Genomic DNA, 26,018 nt, shown 5'->3' with positions numbered 1-26,018 from the left:
CATCGCTTTTCTTTTTTTTTCGTGTAATTCACGATTTTAAAACGGAAGCAGATTTATGAGATCTATCTCTGAATAACTATGAATTTGAAATTAATATTTATAATTTAGAAAAGCTTTACGTAAGCGCAGTCAGGGTGCTGACACATGACAGCTTCAGTCCCTCATCGTTCATTAGTAACCTAAAAAATAAATAAAAACAAGGAAAAATCCACCTTTCAGTTTCAGTAAAAAATAATAACTAATGTTTATATGCTATCATGTCGTGATTTACTTTTCTTTAAATTATTGTTTATAATAAATAGAGTTGACATAGGCCCTATGCTATAATTTTTCAAATAAGGCCTTAATTTTCAAGCTTATTCTTAAGTAAAAACAAAAATTTCGTTTCTATAGCAACGCAATGAAAAGAAAAGCTCGTTTGATCGAAGCATTTGAATCGGATTTCAATTCAGTTAAAACGAATTTCGAAAAACAAGTTATAAAAAAGTACAAGGACTCGGAAAAAATGTACAGGAATACGATTTGGTACAAATCTTTATTGGATGCTGACAAAACATCCTTGAAAGAAGACAAAATTCGGAAAATTCACTATAAATTTGAAGATGATAGAGAAATGGTGGAGGAATACAACGTAGACACGCATGTCCTGCTGAGGAGATCTTGGAAGGTAAAGGGAAAGCTAGGTAGTGAAGGGAAATGGGATGTGGAAATTGGTGACCCTATACCAGATGGAATACAGTCCATTGACTCTACTGAAATAATAGAATCTAAAGATCAGGTAAGTTTTTATATATTATCATTTTAATAATAAAAAACATGTTAACTAGTGTTAATTAATTTAATTAGTGTAATTTGTTTGCAGCCTATAGTGATGAGACGTAATACTAGAGTCAACTTAGAATGGAGGATAAGAAATCTACCATATCCTATTGAAACCTACTGTATAAAAGCCAACAATGAAGAAAAATGTATCATTTTAAGTACAACAAATAAGAAATACTATAAAAAACTTCAAATCCCTGAATTAACAAGATTGGGTTTGAGTATTGAACAGGGTAACATTCAATCATCACATAAGTACAACACCTTAATTATAATGGTGAGTAGTATTTATGCATAGGTATATTTTAAGTTAACAAATTCTTGTCACCGTGTTTTATTTTTGTTTTTAGTATAAGAAACCTCAACAACTATTAGATATGGAAAAGGATTGGTATCAAGAATTGGATAAAGTAAAACCAGTAAAAGATATACCAAATGAATGCAAAACACAATAATAGTATTAAATTGTATGAATTATAATTTTAATATTTACGAGAGTTGTTTCTTTACAATTTCTATGTACTGTTGTGTATAAATACATTACAATACAATGTAGCAGTTAAAAAAAATACATGAGTAAACTGCCAACTAACAGAACATCATATTGTTATAATTGAATTACTAGAGTCAATATATTCAGTTTAACCTCTTCATATTGCCATTTGTTATAATGAACAATTTAAAATTGTTGGTTTTATCACAAATCATTAAGGTTAAAAGTTGTTTGGTTTAACACAAAACATCTATTAAAAACAAATATTTTCATATTTAGACATCAACATCATACTTAAATGTTGTTCATGTCTAAATATATATAGATAGTGTTTTGTGTGATGTTTAGGCCTCAGTCCATCTACTGTTTCTACCATTTGGAAAAACAAAGCGATATTACAAGAGGAACTGCAGGGTGTCCTCAAGAAAAATTGAGGAAGCTAAAATTGGCAAATTAGATCAAGCAATTTTATAATAAAATTATAAATCATTGTAATCATTCGGTCCCTTGAACATCATTATAAAGAGTATACACTGAATTATGATTAATTATGGCTTAAAATTTTTCACAAAATGTATTTTTAAGATACTTTTACTATCATGTTGACTATATAGGCAAACATATTCGCATCTGGTTCCTATTTTACTTTCATAAGTTAAAATTAATCACTATCATCCATTATTAAAGCTTTTGCCTGTTCTTTTAATTCATCTTCATTTTCTTCTTTATCTAATAAACCTCTTGCTTTTAAATATTCACCATACTGTTGTGGTATACCCATGAATGTTTTAATTTTTGCCCTTAGCTGTTTCCATGTTTCTTGGTAATAATTTTTTTTGTCTTTGGCCATTGCTTTGTAATCATGACCATATTTATCAAGTAAATAAGTAATAAATTCTACTTGTCCTTTTGGTAATCTGAAATAAACAACAAATAAAAAAGGTTACTTCTTTTTCTTTTGAAAGAGAATAAGTTACTACATACTTATGACCGCTAACAAACATACTTAAATCTTCTTTCCCTAGGAGCATGTGCTTCTTGTTCCAGCTTTTCAACAACAGCCTTCTTACGGGGTTTTGATTTTAGTACTTTGGGCTCTTCAGATTCTGACTTATCAGGATCCACAATTTTTTTTGCTATTTTTAATTGTTCTTCTTTGTAACTGGGTATTTTTATAGCTTTGTTTGGATCATTTACAAGTCCCATGTCACGCAAATTCCGAAAAGTCGATCTATTGTTATTCCATGCTTCTTTCAAAGCTTTACTATAATGTGAGACTCACAGAATTAATATTTTATACAATAATTACAACAAATAAAACACGTACATAATAACCACGTGTTACAACTTACCAATTCACTGTGCCTGTACTTTTTTGCCTGAGATGCATTCGTTTTCGATTTAACTTATGAAGATATTTTTTCTTTCTATGTTGCTTTTTTATTTTCATTTTATAAGATTGACTTTTTTCCAAAAGCACTTAAATATTATTTTATATATTTTTGAGTTTTCACTGATTAATTGATAATGTTATTGAATCACTGGGAAATACAGATTATATCTTTGAAAATTGAAATCAGATTTTGACACTAGACTTGAGTCATAGCCAGAGGTAGGACGAAGAAAACTATAGAAGTATAGGTATTTCTCAAGTGTCCAAGTTTAAAGTATAATTTTCAATAATATATTATTAAAACTATAACTTTACGAAAATCTTCACTAAAACAAGAATACCTTAAAAATAGGGGGCTTAAACACGATTCCAAAAGTTTCGTTGAACAAATATGTTAATAAATTTGTATTTCAATCTTTTAAAGTTTTAATTAAATGATAATACGAATTATACTGTGTTCAAATAAGAATTTTCCACAAATTATTAAATGTTTTGTATTAAAATAATGTATTTTTATTTTTAGCTTTTAAATAATTACTTAGTCGCACTTGATGAAATCATACTATTTAAGTACTGTATTATTTTAGTAATGTAAGTCTAGCGCTGGCCGATACGTGGAGGGGATTGCTGCGCATGTGTACTGTGGTGGGGGGGCCGGAATGCGACTGGAGAGCCAATCGACGCTCTTCATTCCGCTAGCTACCCTCAGGTACCTTATTTTTTACTACTGCGCAATAACGGTCAGCGCTAGAGTTTCGTGCCGCTACTAATAACAACTATGCAAAGGAAGCGATCGAATGCTGTAACATGCGAATACAATGCGATGGTTTTTGGCTCACTTTACACTATTAGAACGGCACTTTTCACATTTATAATACTGCCAAACTGTATATATTAGTAAATATTTTTTTATCCAAACGCCTTATAATCTTGTTCAGTTTATTAACATAAAAGTTAGTTAGAATGGCTATCACTGCTATGAATTTCCATGAGAATAATGTTATTAGACAACTCGACTATTTTAATAATCTTTATTATCAAATCAATCAATGAAAAATAATTTATTCATGTATTTTTTATATAGAACAGGAGGCAAACGGGCAGGAGGCTCACCTGATGTTAAGTGATACCTCTCAATGCCAGGGGGCTCGCGAGTGAGTTTCTGGCCTTTTAATAATTGGTACGCTCTTTTCTTGAAGGTCTCTAAGACCAATTGGTTCGGAAATACTTCAGTGGGCAGCTGGTTCCACAATGTGGTGGTGCGCGGCAAAAACTGGTTTGAAAAACGCTCAGTTGTTAAACGGCGGATGTCGAGGTGATACGGGTGGAATTCCGTATTCTGCCTCGACGTCCGATGATGAATCTCAGCTGCAGGTATTAATCCGAACAACTCCTCTGAACACCCTCCATGGTAAATGCGGTAGAAGATGCAGAGTGACGAGTGACCCCACATCTCTACGCAACGCCAAAGGATCAAGCCGCTCGGAGAGAGATTGGTCGTCGACGATTCGAACCGCTTTTCGTTGAATACGGTCAAGTGGAAGGAGCTGGTACTATGGAGCCCCCGCCCAGATGAGAGAACAGTACTCCATGTGGGGCCGCATTTGCGCTTTATACAGTTGCAAGCGGTGGCCCAGAGTGAAGTACCGTCTCGCCTTGCTGAGCACACCTGGCTTTTTGGACTCTATACCACGACTTTTAATTCAATTCCGAATTTGACATTAGCTACTGTCATTTTGTAAAATAATGATACCACATATAAAAGTGTAGTGATATACACAAAAATTTACAAACAATCGCGATGTATGTTTATGTCATTCAATCATAATCTTGGTTTACCAATTAACGACGAAATTATTGATTTTTATTTAAATAAATACATATTTATTCATAATAATTATTTATTAATTAGAAATATCTGCTTTTTTTATAAAAAGTTAATATTGCTGTTTTTCATCAAAATGGATCCTCAGCCAAGTACATCACAAAAATACGTGGATATTTTCTTGTTCCCAAGAAAAGAACGTCCACGAAAAACTTTCACTGTTACTGAAAAAGTAATGAACTTAAAAAAATTAATAGTCATAACTAAATTATTCGTTCAGAAATATTTAAATTCCTGATTTACTTAGTTTCTATTAACGTAGTAGTTGTTTAAATATACTACTGTAAACCAGAGGAATCGATCCGGAAATATTCGATTTACGTATCGAATAATTTCGCAACGTTACTATTTATTAATTTCATAACGTTGCAACACTGAAATTGTCAAATCAGGAATCGAATTTTTTTTTTTTTTTTTTTCCCCTTTCTTGGCCTGCACGGTTTGTGCGTCAGCCATGTACAAAAGTTAGGAAGTGCATTATTAGGTTTATTGGATAGGAAATTAGTACGGAATTTGGAAAAGGATCAGATAAATTTTATTATAAGTACGTATATACATAAAACATAGGTTATAATTTTATATTGTTATGAAAAATGAAACTAGCTAAAATTTTATATACATCAATATTTACATTAGATAAAAGGACAGAAATAGAAGTAGGAAAAGAAATATTTACGTATAAAAGCGAGGATATAAAAGCGGAACGGTCATGTCTATTACAGGCAAAAAATATATGGTTAAAACCCCCAACGTCATTGCCACACTCAAATGTGTCGTCAGGCAAAAGGTTTAAGCCTTGCCAAATGCAAGGGTATGCATGCATGGCCCAGCCTCATACGTATAAGGGTCGAAGTAATATCTTTACCAAGCGTCAAAGTAGAAGTGGAAGGGTGAGGTATATATATACATATTTACAATACAAATATTATTTACACTAGCAGCAATAATAGAAAATTTATCACTGTGATTAGGGATGGGTATGTGAACAAAGGGCACACCTCCTCTAAGAATTAGTGCAACTCCACCATACCCATCTGTTCTGTCTTCTCTAAGACAGACATGTCCTTGAATTCTAGAATTGAATCGGGGACGAAGCCAAGTCTCTTGAAGAGAGACGGCAAATGGTTTGTAATTATTTCATAAAAAAATTAGGTCACTTTTTTTACTATTAATGCTCCGGCAATTCCATTGAATCACCAGAGACTGGTTTTGTGGATGGTCTTGACTGTCCATTAGTTAAAAAACTTTTTGTAGAAGGGGCATCGTTGGACGGTATTTTAATTATGTCAGATTGTGAAAGGTACTGTATTATAGAAATGATGAGATCCTTTGTTATTATTTCTGACAAATCATTATTGTTGTTGAGACAACCTGTAGAAAAGGAAGGAATGTTGCTGTAATCTTGGATAAGCTCTGCATGCGTTTTTTGATCATATCCCTTACTTACATTTTTAGGACGAGCTTTGGGTTTCATGAATACTGTTTTTCTAAATGACTGTGTGGAAGTCTTAGTAGGGCTTGTTAAATTATAGGGACTGGAATAAGAAATATTCGGACCAGAATGGGCCGATGACGCAGAAGCAACAACATCTGCATAAGACTTAGAAATTGGTGGATGGACTTTACTGGCTACTGGAATATGATATTGACTTTTTAGCCATTGTTTCTTTAATAGCTTTTTGCCTAGCATACTCTGGGCACTTTTTATCCGTTGCAAAATGAGAACCAGAGCATAAGATACACACAGCATCATCCCTTTCAGTCTTGCAACTAATACTTGAATGATTGTCACCACATTTGTAACACCTTGGAGTGCCTCTGCATTGCATTTTGGTGTGACCAAAACGGCAGCAATTGAAACATTGCAGTGTGGGGTAAATATAAAGGTCTACAGGTAGGGAGTTGTAGCATATAAAGACCTTGGGAGGTAAGATCTTCCCATCAAAGGTTAAGACTACAGTCTCAGTTGGAATGAACTTGGAATTCTCTCCTTCAAAGATCTTCCTGTTTAACCTCCGAACTTTCAAAAGACTTCCACAATTCTGCGGAAGCTCAATGTTTTCTAAAATTTCTTTTTCATCCCATTCACACGGAACACCTCTCACAATTCCCATGCGGGTGATTGTGAAAGCCGGAATAAAGGCTTTGTATTTATTTGTGTTGAGAGATTTATGATTTAAAAATAAGTTAGCATCTTGAAATGTCTCAAATTGCAATGACAACATATTCCTCCCTATTTTTTTTATACTTCCCTCTACAATGCTTTTTACATAATTTTTTTTAAGGAAAAATCCAAATTGTATGGGGTGAACAGATCCGGTTTGATTTGTTTCCATGATTTTTTGAACATGGACAACATAAGGCGCAGGGTCTGACGCCTGGTAAAGCGACCTAGCAACGCGAGGATTAATTGAAATACTGTTAGAGTGGGCAGCCTCATTTGGGGGTATTTCTGTTGTTTTAACATCAGACTCGAAGACTTTAGGAGTTATATTGTCTTTTAAATCATTAGGGAAATTTTGGGAACTTTTTCTCTTTTTTTCATTTCTAACAGATACTCTTTTTCTTTTAACAGACTTCGTGCTATCCGAACAGTCTGTATCGATAATGGAACCTTCCGTTTCCATTCCAGACGCATCGATTGTAACTACATGAGACACCTGGAGGGATGTCCCTCCAGGGTCTTCGGGCTCCATCATGGACGACAAGAGAAAAATTCTAATCTACATATAATAAAATAAAATAACTTACCAGGCTATTAAGACAAACTAAAAATATAAATAATCAACAATAACTACTACTATATACACCTTAAACTTAACTGATCCTGTATTATTATATGAATTTAATTTTTAAAAGTTAAGCCAAAAAAAGACGCCCGCCTATTTTTACACTTCCCGCGCTTTTTCTATTATCAGGAATCGAATTAAAAGTTCTAAAATTTTTTGTTCAGTTGACACTTGACAGCTGTCAGGTCACTTGTAAACTTGTGTAAACGAATGTAGGTATGCAGTATGGTATAAACATGCTAGGTTCTAAATAATATGGTTAAGTGTTAACCTGAAATATACTTTATGTGTTAAGGTTAAGTAACTAGTCAGTTTACAAAATACAATTTAAAAAATAAAGTAAATATCAGTTTCATAATGCATAAAACTGGAGCTACGCGCCATAAAAAGTTCCTTAAAGCTGAAAAGTCAAAAACTAAACTCAAGGGTAAGAAGGATCCTGAATTACCTAAAGGAACCAATGTTACGAAAACCAATTTTAAAGTTAAGAAAATTGTGATCAAGGAACAACTTAAAAAGCATGCTCAGTCAGAAGCCTTGTCCACGAGAAAGCTTAATGTTAAAGAATTGTTATCGAGACTTAACCATTTTAATGCAACTTCAAGAACTGACGCTTTAGATGGTTTAAAGGAAATCATAAGTTCTAACCCAGAAATACTCGAACAAAGTTTAGGACCGGTGATACAGGGTGTTAGTTCCTTGATACTTAATGTAGAAAAAGCTGTAAGTATAAATTACTATAGGTTTTATTATTATCTATGCTCTAGTTATTTGAGTAAAATATCCTTAATGTATCTGCTGTAATAAAAAAATATTTATTTTTATTGCAGGTGAGACAGTCAGCCTTAAAAGTAATACATTTGGTATTATCAAATGTTATAACAGAAAAGATTGAACCATTTTTTGATATAATGTCGACTTATTTAAGAAGTGCCATGACTCACATTGATAGTAGAATACAGGAAGACTCTCTGCTATTCCTTGACATACTACTACTTTGTGCACCTGAAAAAGCTGCACAAGATTTTCATAAAATCATTCCTAATTTCTTGGATATGATTTCCAAATTGCGCACAGATGCCAAACCAGGAAGAACATTGACTGTTAACCTCAACAGTCAAATAACAAGTGTTAAGTGGCGGGTTAAGGTTTTAAATCGCCTTAAAGACTTCCTAAAAAAGTTTGCAGAGTACAATAAAATTTTTAAACTAGAGAAATCAAATCACACCAAGACACAGACATTTAATAAAGATGGGCCAAACCATTTTCCCCTGTTTAATCCAATTCACATATCTCCATGTGTGGTATCTTGCTTTTCTTCTAAGACATCTGAAACTGTGCTTCAAATTGATGAAATTGAAAAATTTAGGGAATATGTTGAAACTTTAATGCCCTTATTATTTGAAACATGGCTTGAAGCAAGTCCTAACTTGAAATCAGATAGAAATATGGAAACTGTTGTTACGGAAGATGCAGCACTTTTAATGAAACATTTACTTGAAGTGATCACAACAATATGGGACATTGTGAAGTATTATAATGAAAAAGCACCAAGTTCAAAAATAAAGAGCTTGTTTTGTCAAAAATACAAGACTCTGTTTACTCAAAATATTTGTAACGCCTTTCCCTATGTTACAAATGTTCGATCAAAGCAGGCTAAGAATGCAGACAATACTGAAGATGTTATAACAGATCCAAAGTTAGTGACAGAAAATCTACAAATATGTTATCTATTTATTGTATTGAATCCTCATATAATTATAAAACATGAAGGAAAAACTATTGCTTCTGTGATGCACTATATTGAAAAAATGTTTGGTAAGTCAGATGAAAATATTAACAATAAGATGTTAAAGATTTTGCATACAACTTTCTCTAAAGAAGTTACAGGTTGGACAAAGAACACATCTGTAATGGATACTTTATTCCAAAAAATTATTTCTTTTTATTTACAAAATGAAGGATCAGATGTATTTAAGCAACAGATATTTAGTTTGCTTTGTCAAATTGCCCTTAATGATAAATTGTCTCATTTACATTCTAATGTCTTGTATGAGCAGTGGTTGAAAAATTTGCCCAACATCCTTCTAGGTGACTCATTATCAGTACAAACGGTTGATATTCTTCACAAGTTTGCTGTTACAAAAAATAATCTTTTTAATTCTGTACTTAAACCAAAATTATTAAGTGTTATTGGAAATCTACCTAAAATTATGATCAAAGATAGCACATCAAACAGTGACTATCACAAGATGTTATCTCTTTTATACTGGATAAAACCATGGGATACTGAATCACTGAATTTACTTGAAAACCAGTTGATGCAAAGTCAATATAGAGGTGACCATGGAAAATATATATTTGATACTTTAAGATTGAAAAGTGGAGGAATATTGTAATGTATCATTGTTAAATAAAAGATGAAAGTTTTATATCTTTTTTTATTCCATTGAAACGCAAATATGATCATCATTATCCAAATACTTAGAGAACTTACATTATGGTAGAGCATTGATGTGCACAAATGCTACAACACTGGAAGCAATTAGCCCCTTAAATAATATAATATTAAACCAATCCTTGGATTAATATATATTTACAATAGTATTTAAATTTGTCATGGTAATATTCAGGTAATAGTGTAATTAAATAGTTTTGTGCTCTACTACACTAAATTAAAATCTATATAAGGAACATAATGTCAAATCCTAATTTAAAACAGATCAAAAATAAGGTTACAACTTGAATGATCTCTGAATAGTAAAAATGTTTACATAAATATTTATTATAATTAATGTCATAAATATTAATGAGTACCACACATCATCATGCGCTATATTGTCAGAAGCCTCCTAATATATAGAAATAAGTTATTTGTGTAACAGGCTCTTTGGGCTTGAGTATCTTATCAAGGCATACAACTATTTATTCTATCTATAATTCTAATTATATATATTATATTCATGCTATTGAAGTATCCAATTACTAAAAATTTGGCAAATTTTGGCAAAAATAATCTTTCCCAAGAAAAACCCTTCGGGTGTTTGATTTCAATAAGCAAAGTGAATTAGATATTTTTGAGATTAGTTTTCTCATAACCAAAACTCTTATTGCACTAAGTATTTGCATTTAATGCTTACATTATTGGTAACTTTCTAATTGCACAACAAATTTTAATTAAAACATGCTTTGCTTTGGATTTTTATTTAAAGCATAAATTATACTGATTTTTAGTTCTCTATAAATGTGTTTATTGAGTTTTCCTTTTACTAGATTTTTTTGCGCGAGGTATTGTAGCAGAGGCCGACAGCACTGCCTGAAAATAAAAAATATATATTTTTTAATAATAAGAAGCCAAGCACATATACTTTGTTCTATAAATGTATCAGTCAATTAATTAGGAACTTAGCAGGCAAACATACTATTTAGAATGTAAAACTATGAACACATTTTGAATACCAGATTAGCAGCAGACAATCAGTAAAAGGATATTAAATTATAAGAAACACCATTAAATAAATAAACAACAAAAATTAAAAAAAAGTATTAGTGCAGAAAAATATACTAATAGAAACAAACATTCAAGAACTTTAAAAAAAAATCATATACCCTATAAGTTAAAATGTATGTAATGTATGTCATATCTTTTTTATTTGTCTATAAAAAATAGAATACACAAAAATACAAACAAAAACCGTAAATCCATGCAAGAACTCACTAAAAATAAACTGATTATTCAGTTGTCGCGCAGCTATATAAAATGGAACAAGGAGGGTTACACATCTGTGCTCTTTGACATTGTGACATCATCACTTAGAGGAATAAATTTATACTCTGGGTGTCTTTCCAATTTAGCTTCGATTATTTTTTGTAATTCTTCACTCTTATCTTTTATATCTTGTACAATATTTTCTTTGTCTATTTCTTTAGAGCCATTTTCCAATTCTGTCAAACAAATTTCTTTGGAAGTATTGGCGATATCAAAACAACTTTGAAATTCGTCATTAATTATTACCGAAGATTGTTTACTATCATCGCATACTGATATTGATAAATCAGATTTTGATTTCTCATCGCCTTTAGCCCAAAAAGCGAGTTTACTTGGAAATTGTAATAGTTTACTAAAAGCAAGATTACTTCCACTTCCTCTTGCGGGAGACTTTGATTTAGATCGTCGATTGGAGTCTACATTAAGACTATCATTAAAAGTAAGTTTAGAATCTAAAACTTCGGAGCTCTCAAAATTTTGTGGTTCTTTAATTTCAAAATTATCTATTTCAGTGTTTGTCAATTCTGCTTTTTCGTTTTCTTTAGGTGGCAGAGGAGCTTTGCTTTTGCCATATTTTCCCTTCGAAAGTTTTTTTACGGGTTTTGGTGTCGGCTCCGGTGTGCCAAAGGAAGCTTCATCGTCACTGTCATCAGAGTCATCATTAACCGCTCTACTTTCTGTATCAATAAACTCTTCTTGAATGGCTTCATCCAAAAGTGTTTCATTTGACAATGTTACATCAGATTCCTTAGCATTCATATCATTTGTCAATGTACATTGTTTATCAATCGGACTTTTATCTTCGTTGCGATTGTTATCCATTTCTATTTCTTCCAATTTTTTAAATTCTACTTCATTTTTATCAAAATCTGTTTCAACTTGGTCCCTTTCAGTTCTAACTTTATTTGTTTCGATGTTAGAGCTCAAAGGATAATTGCCTAAAACTTGAATTATTTTAACTTGATCGCCAACATATTGGTAAATGAACGGTGGCACAGTGTGAGAGAGATATAAAGGAGAGGATAATGTTTCAAGAGGGGGCATTGTGTTATCAAAATCATCCTCCAAAAGCTCCTCGACGATAACTTCTTTATCCTTTAAATAAAAAGTGCTAAGTCCAAATCAAAAATAATAATTCATAAATATAATAATAAATGCAGTATCAGACTTAAGCAATGCCTATAAACATGCAATAGACGAAGATAATGGTGCTAATTTATATTGTACTTTCAAACAGAGATAAAACAGGCTTCTAAACAGAACCAAAATGAAATTTTATACATCTAAAGATTAATTGAATAAATTTACAATTTCAACATGTCAAATTAAATTAGTCATTGCTAACCATGACTATTGTTATATATAAAAATCTTACTTCACCTGCAACAGTGACCCGGAAAACATAGACTTATCTTAAATTTCTTGCTTTGCTTGTATACATTAGAATTACCACCATTACATTTAAATATAAATAAGTTTTCGATTGTAACTTTTCAAGCCAATAAACACATTTTACATATATTTCGTTCTATCACCAACTCTATCTGAGCACCATTCCTACCCTGCTCATCACCGAACCCTTTCATCTTAGATTATATTACATCTCCAAGAACAACACATAGTACTACAGATTAAATACAGCTTTATAATTTCCCAATTCGGATATTAGACCCTATAGGAACATTATGCGTACAAATACTTCATACATGTCGATTATTAAAAAGGAGATTAAATGTGTTAAAATATTTTTTTTGTCAATTAGAAATTTAACATAAAAATTGTAAGAGGGCGTTCAAGTATTACGAAGCAGATATATTGCAATTTATATTAATCCCCCCCCCCCATTTCATTTTTTTATTAATAGTAAGAAAAGCTCACAAAAATATTAATAAAGTAAATACATAACTATATAAAAGAGTACTTAAACGGCCCCAAACTCAAGATTTTGGACATGTGAATAAATTGAATTTGCCACATTTAATCTCATCAAAATGAATTCAGCAGACCTCTGCGGCCTGCGGTCGTTTGATCGTCGTGACCGTAGTGCGGGTAGTTCTCGCCCGCGACCTCGCAGACGCGCCCACACTCGCCGTTCGTGTTAGCGACGTCGAATTGTCTGCGCTCGAGTAGCCCGAGCTTATGTCCTCTGTCGATTTTATATGGCTGCAAAGGAAAGGACATTTCTATAAAAAAATATATACCAAATATAAACAACATATTACGCCAATAAAAATATCGGTAATATTTTAATAGCACCTACTTTACACTGTTTAGTCTTTTTTTGGGTTGTAACTGTTTATAGTCGGTGCAAATAAATAAACGATATATTTTTCTGTGTTAAAATATTCTATAACCATGAAGACGACTTCATAAGTTAGTGTTGTAAGTACTAATTGCACTGTTTGGCGAAGGAACTACTGGAAAAGGTTTGAGGAGCCTTTTCCTTTTTTTTGTTTGTTCATTTATTCCCTCGGTATTTTCAGTGTCAAATAATTCTTCTCTTTCATCCATATCATCATTACTTCTTAATCTCCACCAGATTTTCATTTGTTAATCTGTTATCATTTGATTCATTGGCATTTGTTCTGCTAAATATATCTGTTTTTTCAAATGATATGGAAATTAATTATTTTGATTTACGTACGTCTAATTTTGTATACGCTGTGATGAAATGAGAGATTCCTAGACCATTATTTTAACGGGTCTCTAAATTTTCTTTTATTTCAAGAAAAAAATCAATTTAAAGAACATAATTTGCAATATAAAATAAAGATTATGCGGAATCTATTTAATGAATTTTAATGACAGCCTTAAGTTAGGTGTATCTGAACACCCCATCACAGATTAGCGTAAATTTCTAAGCTTGCTGAGTTATGGAATAGTGTCTTTACTTAGAACTTGTGTGTCAAGTGTGGTCAAGCCAGGAACATGTGTGAAGTGAGTTTGATAGAATACCAGCCAAGTGGGATATATAACAACCTGAAGTCTGGCTCTTCCAGTCTGGGTCGAGGTCTGACATCAACGTCAACTTCGGGGAAGTAAAGCGGCTGACGGCTGTTCGACTCCGATGCACTGCGTCGAGCCGCATAAGCGCTGGAAAATAATTTATTTTCATCAGCGTTATGATTTTAAATTCTATGCATAATCAGACAAAAGATTATTTGCTATTTGTCTATGCATACTTGATAATATTTTTTTCTTATTGTCATTATTTAAATAGCATTTGTAAGTATGTGTAATGTAATGTGTGTAAATAAATAAAACAGCAAGCCAGTCTTTACGGGTAATGTCTGACAGTAAAGTACTTTACTTACAGTAAAAGAGATTTTAAACTTAATGAATCATTTTTTTTGTATAGAAGAGGGGGCAAACGAGCAGGAGGCACATCTAATGTGTATTGATACCGCCGCCCATTGACATTCCAATGCTAGAGGGCTCGCGATTAAGAATTGATACCCTCTTTTCTTGAAGGCCGAATTGGTTCGGAAATACTTCAGTGGGCAGCTGGTTCCACAAAGTGGTGGTGCGTCGCAAAAATTGTCTTGAAAACGCTCAGTTGAGGAACTGCGGACGTCGAGGTGGTACGGGTAGAATTTCGTATTCTGCCTCGACGTCCGATCATGAAACGGGTTTAAATAAAACATCTGTAGCAGAAACGGACAATCTATCCTAGAGGGTAAGAGTATATAAAGTAAAAGCCACAAGAAACGTTCTATTGGAATTTGTCAAAATTACGTACAACGTATGAGTCAACGCGTATACTACTAGAGATACTGTTGACCAATCACAGCCCAACGGAGAACATTATTCCCTGATCTTGTGACCCCAAACTTCAATCAGTGCTACTGGCACGTGAGAAGCAAGCGGTAACCTTACCTTTTGACAGCGCGCCTAATAAGCCTAGGTTCCGTCAACACATCGTCGACCTCATCGGCGGCGTGCTCTTCACGAGGCTCACACTCGGTCAAATCTGATAGACTGTAACTCTTGCGCAGCTGTTGAACTAAACCACCGCCTCCCTGGAAGTAGTTTTCGGTTATTTTAAAGGAAAAATTGATTAGAAATTCTGTCAATATTACGTAATTTTTTTAGTGCAACGCTGGAACGACTGTCAGATTGTTGTGAAATCATTATTTGGTTTTTCCTAGATCACAAATACCGAATAAACGTAGTTCACCCGGTTACTTCTATATTTATATTTCTTCGAAACTATATATTTAGAAATAATCATCAAGACTTGAATATACAAGATTTACAGTAATTATAATTCGTGTGTAGAGTAACTATCGCATTTGTCAATATGATCAAGATGTTATTTTTTTATATTATATAAACATAGTGATACCAAATGCGGTCCTTGCAATTGAGCCCTTCTTTGGTAAGAGCCTTATAATTTTGTACAGAGCAACGTTATTCACTAAAAATCAGCTCAATTTTTTCTTATAAAAAGCTCGTTTGACCTACAAACAAGCAGTTTGCAACTGTTACTCGATGGAGTATGTACTTTGAAATTTTACTTATCTAATGTTAAAAAGAGCAAATAAGCAAAATATATGACCAACATATTTACAAAGGCTGAAACGAAAAGTTACTTTTGCCTACTTAACTAGCTAAAAAAAAAACAAAATATACTCACATTGGGTTACACAAGCGTCGTGTGAAAAGCTCATGCGTATTACTATCGTGAAACGTACAGTTATTATTTAGTTGTTTTAATTGACTATTCCAATACGTTAAATAATATTGGACCAGATCTAGCATTAAGATTTTTAGTCCACCAAAAAATATGTTATTATTATATCAGACATTATGGAATTTAAAAACTATATTGATTCGAATTACCGTGATGATCGTATTACATTGAACGAAGAGTGTGGTTTCAAATGAGTGAAAAAAAATATCTTCAGCAAACCATAAATAATCTAAAGAAATGTCGCGCCAGTTTCAGAAAACAAAACAAAGCAAAATCGTGATAAACTGTAGTATTGACTGTGTGATAAACTTAAAATGTCATAATAAAATGAAAGTTGGATTAACTATCGTTTATTTAAGAGTATAAAAACAATAACACTAATTCAGTCATACATTAATAACTACGAACACAAAATACACACGCTGACATGCGGAAATACCAAAGACAATTAAATATATCGAGCATTAAAGTTTCCTGACGCATGTCAAACAAAATGTTAAGTGTCAATGTCACACAGTTTACGTATGCATAAAATATTTAAATCTGTAAAATTCGCGTAATATGAAAATATTATTATCTACTAGTATTTGACACATTTAAACATATAACAATTTGTTTGACTGAACAATTTCATTAAAAACTTTACAATAATTGCCTATATTTAAATCTCTTTGGAAAACTAAAAACGTACGCAAGCCATTTTATCTGCTTTTGTGAATGCTTTGTAACGAGGAATTATGCGTGAAAATGTACTAAATGAGATCGCTTAACAAAATGAAAAAAAAAAGACTAAGATTTTTATTTAGGAATTCAACGTGGTTCTTTGCTTGAAATATTCGATATGTAAGGAACAAATTGCACCCATAACTAACTTCAATGGCAACGCGACAACACTTTTTTAATGCCATTTGCATAAAAAAAATGGTTTTCAATCATTTATTTTGACAATTGACATCAACGAGATGATGAGAATCAAAGATTGACAGCCATCGTGAAAGGAAGTATTTCTAGTTTATACCCTGTATTATGATAATTGAAAAAGTTTTTAATGTTTAAGTATAAAATGTGAATAAAAATAGTGTTAAATATTAAAAGTTAGACTATAAGACACCGACTCGAAATGCCGAAAGTAAAATAAATGAATAAAATCCGTTATTGTCCATCTTCGCTATGTATTTGTTAATGCCCGAATACACAAGTCGACAAAGTAAATAGCTGTTTGAAGGATAGAAGACATGTTTAGAGCACAGCATTTTCAAGCGGTGATTGTTCTTTTTCCGAATATGGAGCCCAGAAGACTACGCAACGTTAGGTAAACACAAGACACATCCACTAATCCTATCAAATGTATCATTTGTCAGCCGAAGTTTATTATCAATGTCGGCCAAAAAAATCGACTGAATGTTTTTGATTGATGTATGAAATTTATGGTATTTATTTATAAAAACAATCATCCGCGCTTAAACGTCGTTTATCTATCTATCTATATCTACTTGATATTCGGTCCATCGTCCAAAACACAATATTTCAATCAACCAATATTTCATCATTCTGTTTCTCGACGGCGGCTTGACTCCTGGTTCTCCGACCTCTCGATCTACTTCTCGCTTTCTTTTCCTTTTCCTTTGTGGGTTTCCGTTTACGTACGACATTCCCACGGCTTCTGGCCGCGGAATCATCTGCTTCATAATCTGGATCGTTCAATTCCTCAATTTCATTATCGTTTAACTCGACGATTTCCACTACACCCGGTAAGTTGTCGTCGCCGCGTTGATACTCCATGTTCTCATATGAATAGCCGTCTATAGCGTCCTGAGATGCCGGTACAGCATTCGGCAGATTCAAGTTCTAAATTGGGTTCAATGGGATACGGTGGGTGGGAGGAAATTAAAAAAGCGTGTTAATAAATGTATAAAAAGCGGTGACTGGTGATTGGCATGCCCAGTGACGAATGACGTGGATATCTGTGGTCACTAGCAGTGTAGCGTAATTAAGGATAATCGGGCTGTTAAGGGGGGCCTACAATATTTAGTCCATGAAAGGAAAATATACAAACATACAGCAATTACATATAGCACGGAGTCGTTCATTAATTACGTGACTTTTCCACGTATATGTACGTAAAGACGACGCATAATATATTAATTTTTTAATCAGACCGAAATCAGTAAATTCAGACTAGTATTCTGTTCAGAAACATGCTCTCTTATTAAAATTTGTGATATTTTCCTAGGCCTCTCAATGATGAACGACTCTAAACTAGCATCTAATGCAAATTATCTAACACATGTAAATAAAAATCATATTCATTGTACATTGAAAGCATAAAGAGCTGAGATCTTACAAAAATATTAAAAAAAAAATATCCACAAAAAACGAAACTAAACATGCCGCAATCACATCAAAAAATAAAAAAAATATTATCAAAGTGAACAATTTTAAATTGTTATACCATATTCCTCGCATTAAATTTAAATAAAAACTGGTATTTTTACAATTTTGTTACTAGTATTAAATAGAGAAAAATAATAATAGAACAATCAACAATATTGAAAATTCTTCATATTCAAATGAAAGCTAACACAACAAACATTGTTAATGATATTTAAATAAAAATGGCTCTAATTTTCGTAAATTCAAATTATCACATATTAGAAATAGATTTAACATGACACCAAACATGATTATAGCTAATGTCCAATACAAAACATCGGTACACGTTATAATACAATTATATCATATAAAAAAACTCAACTATCATACAAAAATACCAGTTATTATTATTATTAAACAAGCATGCCTTTAAAAATGTGTCAAGACTTACCTTTATGGCGGTTTGCATAATAACTGTTGTGGCATAGTTGACGCCTTTGGTGCCGAGATTTAACACTGTGTGGTAACCCTGATCTTTGGCTTTAGCTATGTACTCATCTATCTCCTGGAAAAGGACATATATCGTTTGTTAGTCAAGTATAGACATATACGTAAGCGTACGTGTATATACGCACAGGTATACGCGAACGTGTTGGCCTACTTTAGAGTGCGACTGCCATTACATGATCTCCGGCTGTACACTAATGGAATTTATTTCTATGTGCCAAACAATCGCTCAAACTTTGAAGAAAAACGTCGTGAGGAAACCGGCTTGTCTTAGAGCCAAAAAAGTCGTCGGCGTGTGTCACAGTAGGCTGATCACCTACTTGCCTATTAGTTTGCCAAATGGTCTTGAAACAGATTTATAAATGAGGCCTAGACCTAAAAAGGTTGTAACATCACTGATTTCTTTATTTTTTTACGCGCACGCGTTCGCACCCCTAATAACGGAAAGTAACGTATAAGCGTAAAATAGTATAAACATCAGGATGGTCATTCGTGAAGTATATGTATATATTATATATAATCAATCAATCATTTGTAACTAGCTTCTGCATGAAAGTGTTCGGCTACGTCTTTACACAAATTTTGATCACTTTAGTGTAGCGGATGAAGCCTGAAATCACTGATACAGGCGTCTTTTTTAATTTGAAATGGTATTTAATTAGGGGCAAAAATAGATCATACAACAAGGCCAAAATAAAAAATCTACACAAATACGATAAAAGTAGGTAAGAACAAACCAAGGTTTCAAACCATATTTAATAACAATAGTTAGACATGAATCATTTCAAAAACCTTCTAAAGGTCAAGTTTAGCTAACGAAATTCAACATTCTACGCGATGTATTTATCAACTCGCTCTAATATTTGCAATTAACTTAAGAGGCAAAAAAACTGCAGAAACCCTTAAGAGTAATTTTTAGTGAATACTGAATTGTGTGTAACCCTTGACTAAAAACCGTCACAGTATCAAGTTTTTTTTAAATTAATAAACAATTATCGTAATAAAAAGGCTTACAGACAATTTTTCATTAGTAATTACGACGATTAAATACCTATACTTCACAACTCAATGCCGTACCTGTTCACGTCGGCATAACGCCGGATGCACAAACTTCCGGTAGAGTATGGAAGAACCTTTGGTGGCCGGCGACAGCAGCCATAGGACTAGAACGATCTTCACCTCGTAATAGAACGGAAACCAGGAGAGGAAGACATCTGTGAACGTCTCTGTGCACGTGAACAGTGCGAATACTATCCAATACATCATCCATTTCACCTGCAATGTCAAGTTTAACAATTAAAAATTAGTCCTCTAAAAACGTTCAAATAAAACAGAGAGATTTTCGTTGATTTCCGTCGTAGCAAAATCCTTTTGTCTAATAAATTCTAAATCACGCGTATTATATTTACGCGTATTTGGATTAAAATGCTTACGTGTTCTAAACAACAATTTCCGCGTTAAGTTTATAAATAAATATTGAAACGTTACACACAAGCCCAGCTACCTAAACCTAACCGATCCGTTGATCTACTTATAAGCTGAAATAACATCTAAATGAAAAGCTAGAGCCGTCCTTTACCTGAGAACTGAAGCGTTTCGGAAAAATTACGGTGCGTACAAGGCTAGGTGAAGTTTTGTAAGCGTTTACACTAATGTTGTCTGCCCTTCTAATTCGGAGATGAAATAATGTTACTTTATGATTTGTTTAAATGAAAATTATCTTTAGATTTCATGTAATAAACTAAACACGTTTGTTATGACTGAACCTACTATAATATTTAAGTTAGAAAACTATGGGCACGACGAAAATAGATGATATTTTTTGTTAGTGAAAATAGATAGACAATGCCTATAAGAAATTGGTACTCACGTATTCTTTTAGGTTCTTCGTTCGTACAGCTTTATATGAGGCGTATGCCGGATAGAGCGTGCCAAATACCAATCTGCAAAAGGGATAGACCACCAGATAAGACAGCATCTTCGGAGCAAAGAGTCCAGTCACAATGGACAGTAGACCGAAGTTTGCGAACGTAACGCTAGGAATGCATCTCTCCAATGCTACTCCAATGTTGCTGACGAGCCTATGCAGCACTTGGCCTCTCGTCAGGGCGAGAGGCAAGTATTCATAGGCTTCAATATCTCCTTCGTATTTAACAAGTGATTTTTCTAAGGCGTTTCCAGCGACACGCGCGCATCGAGCCTCTAGTTGGGTGACAATGTGGCGGACACTCGTCACGCCGAGACTGAGCGACAAGCCAGGGTTGTCGTCACGGTAACGCACTCTCGTTTCCATGGATACGCATACGAATAACTATGTACTTTCTGTCCAAGTGCGAACTTAACTCATATTGTGCCGTTGTGCACCGACTGAACGATTTATTACGACTGGGATGGAAATCATTCGAAGAAGTGCGTGTTTATAGATCAATATTTAGGTCATTACATTTCAGTTAAAACAATATTAATAAGTTTGGGTTAATTTTTGTTAGAAAGACTAAGCAGTTGTGGGTGACCGCGATGGGTGCAAGGATGTCTTATGAATAATGGATTTTAGCCTCAAAGGATTATTCGTACACCTACATGTATATTGTGTATGTAGTAATTTTGTCCTATTAATAGCTAATACCGACTCAACCAAGACGAATGGGCTTAGTTACAAAGTAGATGTTTAGGTAGCCAGTTTAAGAGGGAACGTAGGAAACTGCAAAATCAAAGATACAATGCCCCTGATATTTTCATTGTTTGCAATGCATTGTTAACACTATATAACAATACATTCGTAAACACGACTCACTTTAGCAAAGATGAATAATAAAGAACCGGACGGACATTTTATGCAACTCTCGGCTTCGGTTTAAATTGCTCTAAACTGTTTGATTGGTCTTTCCATTATCAAGGTGAAGTCACTCGCAACTCACTTCACAAAGACCTCTATTACAAAGACAAAGACGATATCTTCGATTTTTCTGTAATTCGCATATGTTTGTTATAAAACGAACAAAAGAATAACCAGCCCTAGTCTTATGCTGACCCCTCGCGTAGAAGCGTTCTTTAAAAATAAAAGATGCAATTGTACCGAAGCACGATCGTGTAACTTTATAAATAGACAAACACATATGTGCCTGTCATTTCAAACAATGCATGTACTTGCCAGTTATCCGTCGCTTGTATACATATCTTAACGATATTGATTTTACACATAATTATATGCCCTTCAAGATTTATCAGTCGCAATTAGCCTAGCTTGTTCTAGTTTTAAGAAAATTAAAGACATCGCTGACACAAAAGCCTAGTAACCGATCCTATGAATACGCAAATGGCTAGTACCACAATGTCCAAAAATAAAATCTTGCTCATCTGCCCCATTTACGATAAGCTCAACCACGTTCCACCACTAAAATAGTCCTTAATACTTCTGGAATGCATAATAGGTCAAGAAACTCTGTTCCGGTAGGCGATGCACACGAAATGAATGAATGAAATTTTATTATTACATGACTACTGGTACCACAAGTAACCTAATTAATTCCAGGCTCTCTACGAACCAAATATGGCATCATATCGTGATACATGCGTCGAATTCAAATTTGTGTCATATTATACGTGATATGGAATGTCTTTACGCACAATGCTAATTTTACAATATGATTGCGTGGAAAGACTCATGTTTTTTTGAAGAAGTCGTTGGTTATCATATTCATAGCTATCAAAACAAAAACTATGCACTATTTAATATCCATATTATCTTAAGGATAATATCAACTATACTTTATTTAATAATTTACACTTCGTTACAAATAACATAATACATGTAAATTATAAGGAATTCAACGGGCGGCGTTATCGTTAACAAGCGATCTCTTCCAGTCAACCCTAGTTAGGAAAAAGTAAAAAAAAATATGATGGGTACTTTAGTAATGCTATCCGCCCCATCATAGGTACCAAATGTTTTTGTATGTGAACAAATATTTTAAGTCAAAAATAAAAACTATTTATTCGTCAAGAGCTTCTTAGACAATTGTTTTATGAGATAATTTTTTTGTTCTGGTCTGGAATTGGGTAAAACTAAAAAGTACTGTATCTACTTTTTTTAATTATGACGAGGATATTTCAGTTTTCTTAGTATGATTGGATATTGGTGAATATGACTGGAATTTAATAAAAATGTGTGCGTGTACTACTGTACACACGTAAGAAGTGAAACGTTTACCATATTTTTCGAAAACTGATCTACTATATTATGCAACTTTACAGAAATTGGTTAATTAAAGTTAAATTAGATAAAGATTAATAAAAGGCTTTAATTATCATAGACATGAATACAAATATGTAATACAATAATTTCATTTTACCTTATTATTACGAAGATTATTACAGAATTTAATTAATTGTAATAGAATTGACACGCTAATTGTTATCGTTATTACATATGTTTGGTTATATTAATGGATTATGGTAACTGAAATAAGAAATATTAGTTTAAGATGGCGCGTAACGAAAAAATGTGACACGTAACCGAAAAGTATGAGCAGAAATATTTTTTCAACGCCGATAAAGAAGTTTCACTTAAATAATTTAGGATATAATTAATTTAGCATCACTCTCTCTCGAAAATTGGATGTAGGTAAGTATATAATTTTAAATCTGGACCATTTAATTCAAAATAACAAATATATTGACTTTTGCATATTTTTTTTATCAAAGCAATAATAATACACTGTACCACCACAATTATATATGTACAAGACCAAAACTCAAATATTATTTACTATAAGTAAGAAAATCAATGAACAAATACAGCATTTCCTGCCAGGAGTCAGTCAAGCGTTCGACAATCTATTACAATTTCAAATGAGTTCATGTTGAAATCTAGCGTTGATTTGGTAATACACTTAAAAAGTTAATTAGGCGTTTTAATACTTCCCAGAATCCTTAAGGATATAATAAATAAATCGTAGATAAAGGAACTTGGAATATTTTAAAACGTGTCTGAATGTTAAGCTCTTTAAAGTACATATAACAATTTCGTTTGTACCATAAAATTGAAATACTAACGATATGGTGAATTTCTTTACAGAAGTGGGTGCAGGATGTAACTAATATAATCAATTGTATTAATTAACAACACAAGATGAGTCTGAAGCTGAGTAGATGATAAAATAAAACATCATAAATCTCTATACTTTACTATCAAATATAAATAACAGCGACTGTCAGATCTTCATAATAAATCGTAATACGTATAAGCGGTTTGGGTTGTGATGACATTGTGAACAGTTTGGTAAATATGTATAAGTCAAGTAAATAGGTTAGGGCAAAACGAGGTTGCGCCTAAAAAGGCAAGACCGGCCTGAATAAGAACATAATATTTCTCAGTCAAGGTGTACGACCTCCGGACAACGCGAATAAGACCACACTCGGAACAGATAAGTAGAAAGACCGATTGACAAAATGAATCACAATACAGTTAGGTGTCAACGCACTTCACTTGGATTGCAGTATAAGCAAGCGATCGTCACAGACTAAAGCTTGCACAGCACACCAGCATCGTTGGGCCGCTCCGAAAATAGCACCCGGCAGTGCACTGGGCCACTATGATGACGAATTCCGAACCACCGTTCGACTAACACTCCTTTGTTTCTTCCAAATGACACAGTTATAAAGATTTACAAAAAAACATCGTAATTTAAGTAGCCATCACTGTTGTATCTAGCTGATGGCTGAATGTTAAATAAAAGTGAAAAGATGGGTGCTGCCAATTTTAAGGATAGTTGGTCTGTTTTAAGAAAAGTTGGACTTACGCCAGCTGCAGTTAAAGTTCTAGTTTGATAAATTGTCTATTAAAACATTTGTGCGACATAAATACTAGAAGTAGACAATTACAAATTAAGCTGATAAATGTTGAATGAATATTACTAATTCTATTGTAGTTTATTTATATCAAGTCTTTTAAGTTCAGACAAAATATCAGTTAAAATATTTTTTTTTGTATTGAGATAGAAAGTTCTTCTTTACACATAAAGTTCCAATGATATTTCCAAAAACATTCTGATTAATTTCCATGAATTCTTAAATGTGTCTTGATAAGATAATGATTAGCAGAGGAACTATTAAATCAGACATTTATAAACACAACAACACTTGATAATTACAGTTGTGATTTATGACAATATGGAAATTCGTAGAAGACTCATTCTTATATTATTTTATCTGAAAGAAAACTACACAAACATTGCATGCTTGATATATGTATTCCATGTCAATAGGAGTATTGTGGTTTTAAACTGTTTAAGAAATTTACTATGAGCATAAACAATTCCATAATAATTAAAAACTTAACAGTATGTGAAGAAACTAAACTAACTTTTTCTGTCCAAATGTGGTTATTTGTATGTAGTAACAATGTCTACAACAAATAAACACTTTTCAATTAAGGATCTAAATAGAACTTGATAATTCATTACTCTAAACGATATCTTCCTAGTGATAAAAATACAGTGGGGCACCAATCCAAACCCATGGATTGGTGCCCCACTGTATTTTTAAGCATGTTTCTGCTTCTATTTCATTGATAAACAATAAATATTTTTTTTAAACTGATTCCTACAAACAGCAGTCATATCAACCATTAATCAGCCAAAAAGATATATTTAATATTTTTCTTAAATTTAACGAAGCTGTTCTAAAGTTAAATAAAAACCACTTCCACAAATTTGTTTCATAGCAGGAATGGATTCATTATTACCTGAATTAAAATCAGATAATGTACTGTAACTGTACATTATTTTTTCCATTTGTAACAAGTGACAACCTTTCTTTGTTCCTATGAAATCATTAATTTTGTAGTTATTGAAGATATATAGAATATTAAGTACAATAATTATACATAATAATAATGTTATAATTTAAAAAATAACTAGCAAGAAACTGAAAATAATCATGATTTTTTTTGTGTAATTTACAGAATGCATATTTTGGAAGTATAACTAAAATGTGTATCAAGTCTAATGACTAATACCAAGTCGAATAAGATAAACGATACACAAATAATCTATTATTTATGGACAAAGAAAATTTTCAACCATTATCAATAGATTTAAAATGTTAACGTTATTAAATAGTTAGAATACTTACATAACCAAACGTGAAATTATCGACGATATCATATTAAAATCACGTAAAAAGATTAACAAAAACTTTCACAAAAGAAAACATGATAAAACACGACTGCCCTGTAAAATGTTGTTGGACTAATCCGCCATATTTAAAATCGAAAATGTTTTGATCACGTGAC

General features: G+C 32.7%; 4 protein-coding genes across 7 annotated transcripts; 2 read left to right on the top strand and 2 right to left on the bottom strand.

The window, feature by feature from the left end:
• The first annotated feature begins 10 nt into the window (after window positions 1-10).
• Window positions 11-1,314, top strand: LOC110992601 (protein DPCD). The gene is made up of 3 exons (XM_022258484.2): window positions 11-778; window positions 863-1,099; window positions 1,173-1,314. The coding sequence occupies exons 1-3, from the start codon at window positions 401-403 to the stop codon at window positions 1,275-1,277; spliced, it is 720 nt and encodes a 239-aa protein (XP_022114176.2). The 5' UTR covers window positions 11-400; the 3' UTR covers window positions 1,278-1,314.
• Window positions 1,278-2,874, bottom strand: LOC110992602 (nucleolar protein 16). Its single transcript, XM_022258485.2, has 3 exons — window positions 2,668-2,874; window positions 2,322-2,579; window positions 1,278-2,232 (listed from the first exon to the last, which is right to left on the bottom strand). The coding sequence occupies exons 1-3, from the start codon at window positions 2,763-2,765 to the stop codon at window positions 1,977-1,979; spliced, it is 612 nt and encodes a 203-aa protein (XP_022114177.1). The 5' UTR covers window positions 2,766-2,874; the 3' UTR covers window positions 1,278-1,976.
• A 4,722-nt stretch (window positions 2,875-7,596) lies between these two features.
• LOC110992631 (testis-expressed protein 10 homolog) lies at window positions 7,597-9,814 on the top strand. The gene is made up of 2 exons (XM_022258521.2): window positions 7,597-8,105; window positions 8,213-9,814. The coding sequence occupies exons 1-2, from the start codon at window positions 7,740-7,742 to the stop codon at window positions 9,779-9,781; spliced, it is 1,935 nt and encodes a 644-aa protein (XP_022114213.2). The 5' UTR covers window positions 7,597-7,739; the 3' UTR covers window positions 9,782-9,814.
• On the bottom strand, window positions 9,804-26,008 carry LOC110992632 (receptor expression-enhancing protein 1). 4 transcript variants are annotated; one of them, XR_006750446.1, is made up of 9 exons: window positions 25,859-26,008; window positions 20,595-20,667; window positions 19,802-19,999; window positions 18,669-18,782; window positions 15,028-15,170; window positions 14,131-14,244; window positions 13,158-13,314; window positions 11,101-12,246; window positions 9,804-10,698 (listed from the first exon to the last, which is right to left on the bottom strand). XR_006750446.1 is itself a non-coding variant. In XM_045629655.1 (8 exons), exons 1-8 carry the CDS (start codon window positions 25,888-25,890, stop codon window positions 10,633-10,635), a joined length of 897 nt encoding a protein of 298 aa, XP_045485611.1. In that variant the 5' UTR covers window positions 25,891-26,005; the 3' UTR covers window positions 9,804-10,632. The 4 variants fall into 4 exon arrangements, 2 of the variants coding, with proteins under 2 accessions (XP_045485611.1, XP_045485612.1); XR_006750447.1 differs by lacking the exon at window positions 14,131-14,244; XM_045629655.1 differs by lacking the exon at window positions 11,101-12,246 and having other exon boundaries at window positions 25,859-26,005.
• Between the last annotated feature and the right edge of the window lie 10 nt (window positions 26,009-26,018).

The sequence above is a fragment of the Pieris rapae genome, chromosome 9 (assembly GCF_905147795.1).
Source record: "Pieris rapae chromosome 9, ilPieRapa1.1, whole genome shotgun sequence".
Taxonomy (NCBI): domain Eukaryota; kingdom Metazoa; phylum Arthropoda; class Insecta; order Lepidoptera; family Pieridae; genus Pieris; species Pieris rapae.
The sequence above is the reverse complement of the archived record's forward strand: the minus strand, read 5'-3'. Positions and strand labels throughout refer to the sequence as shown.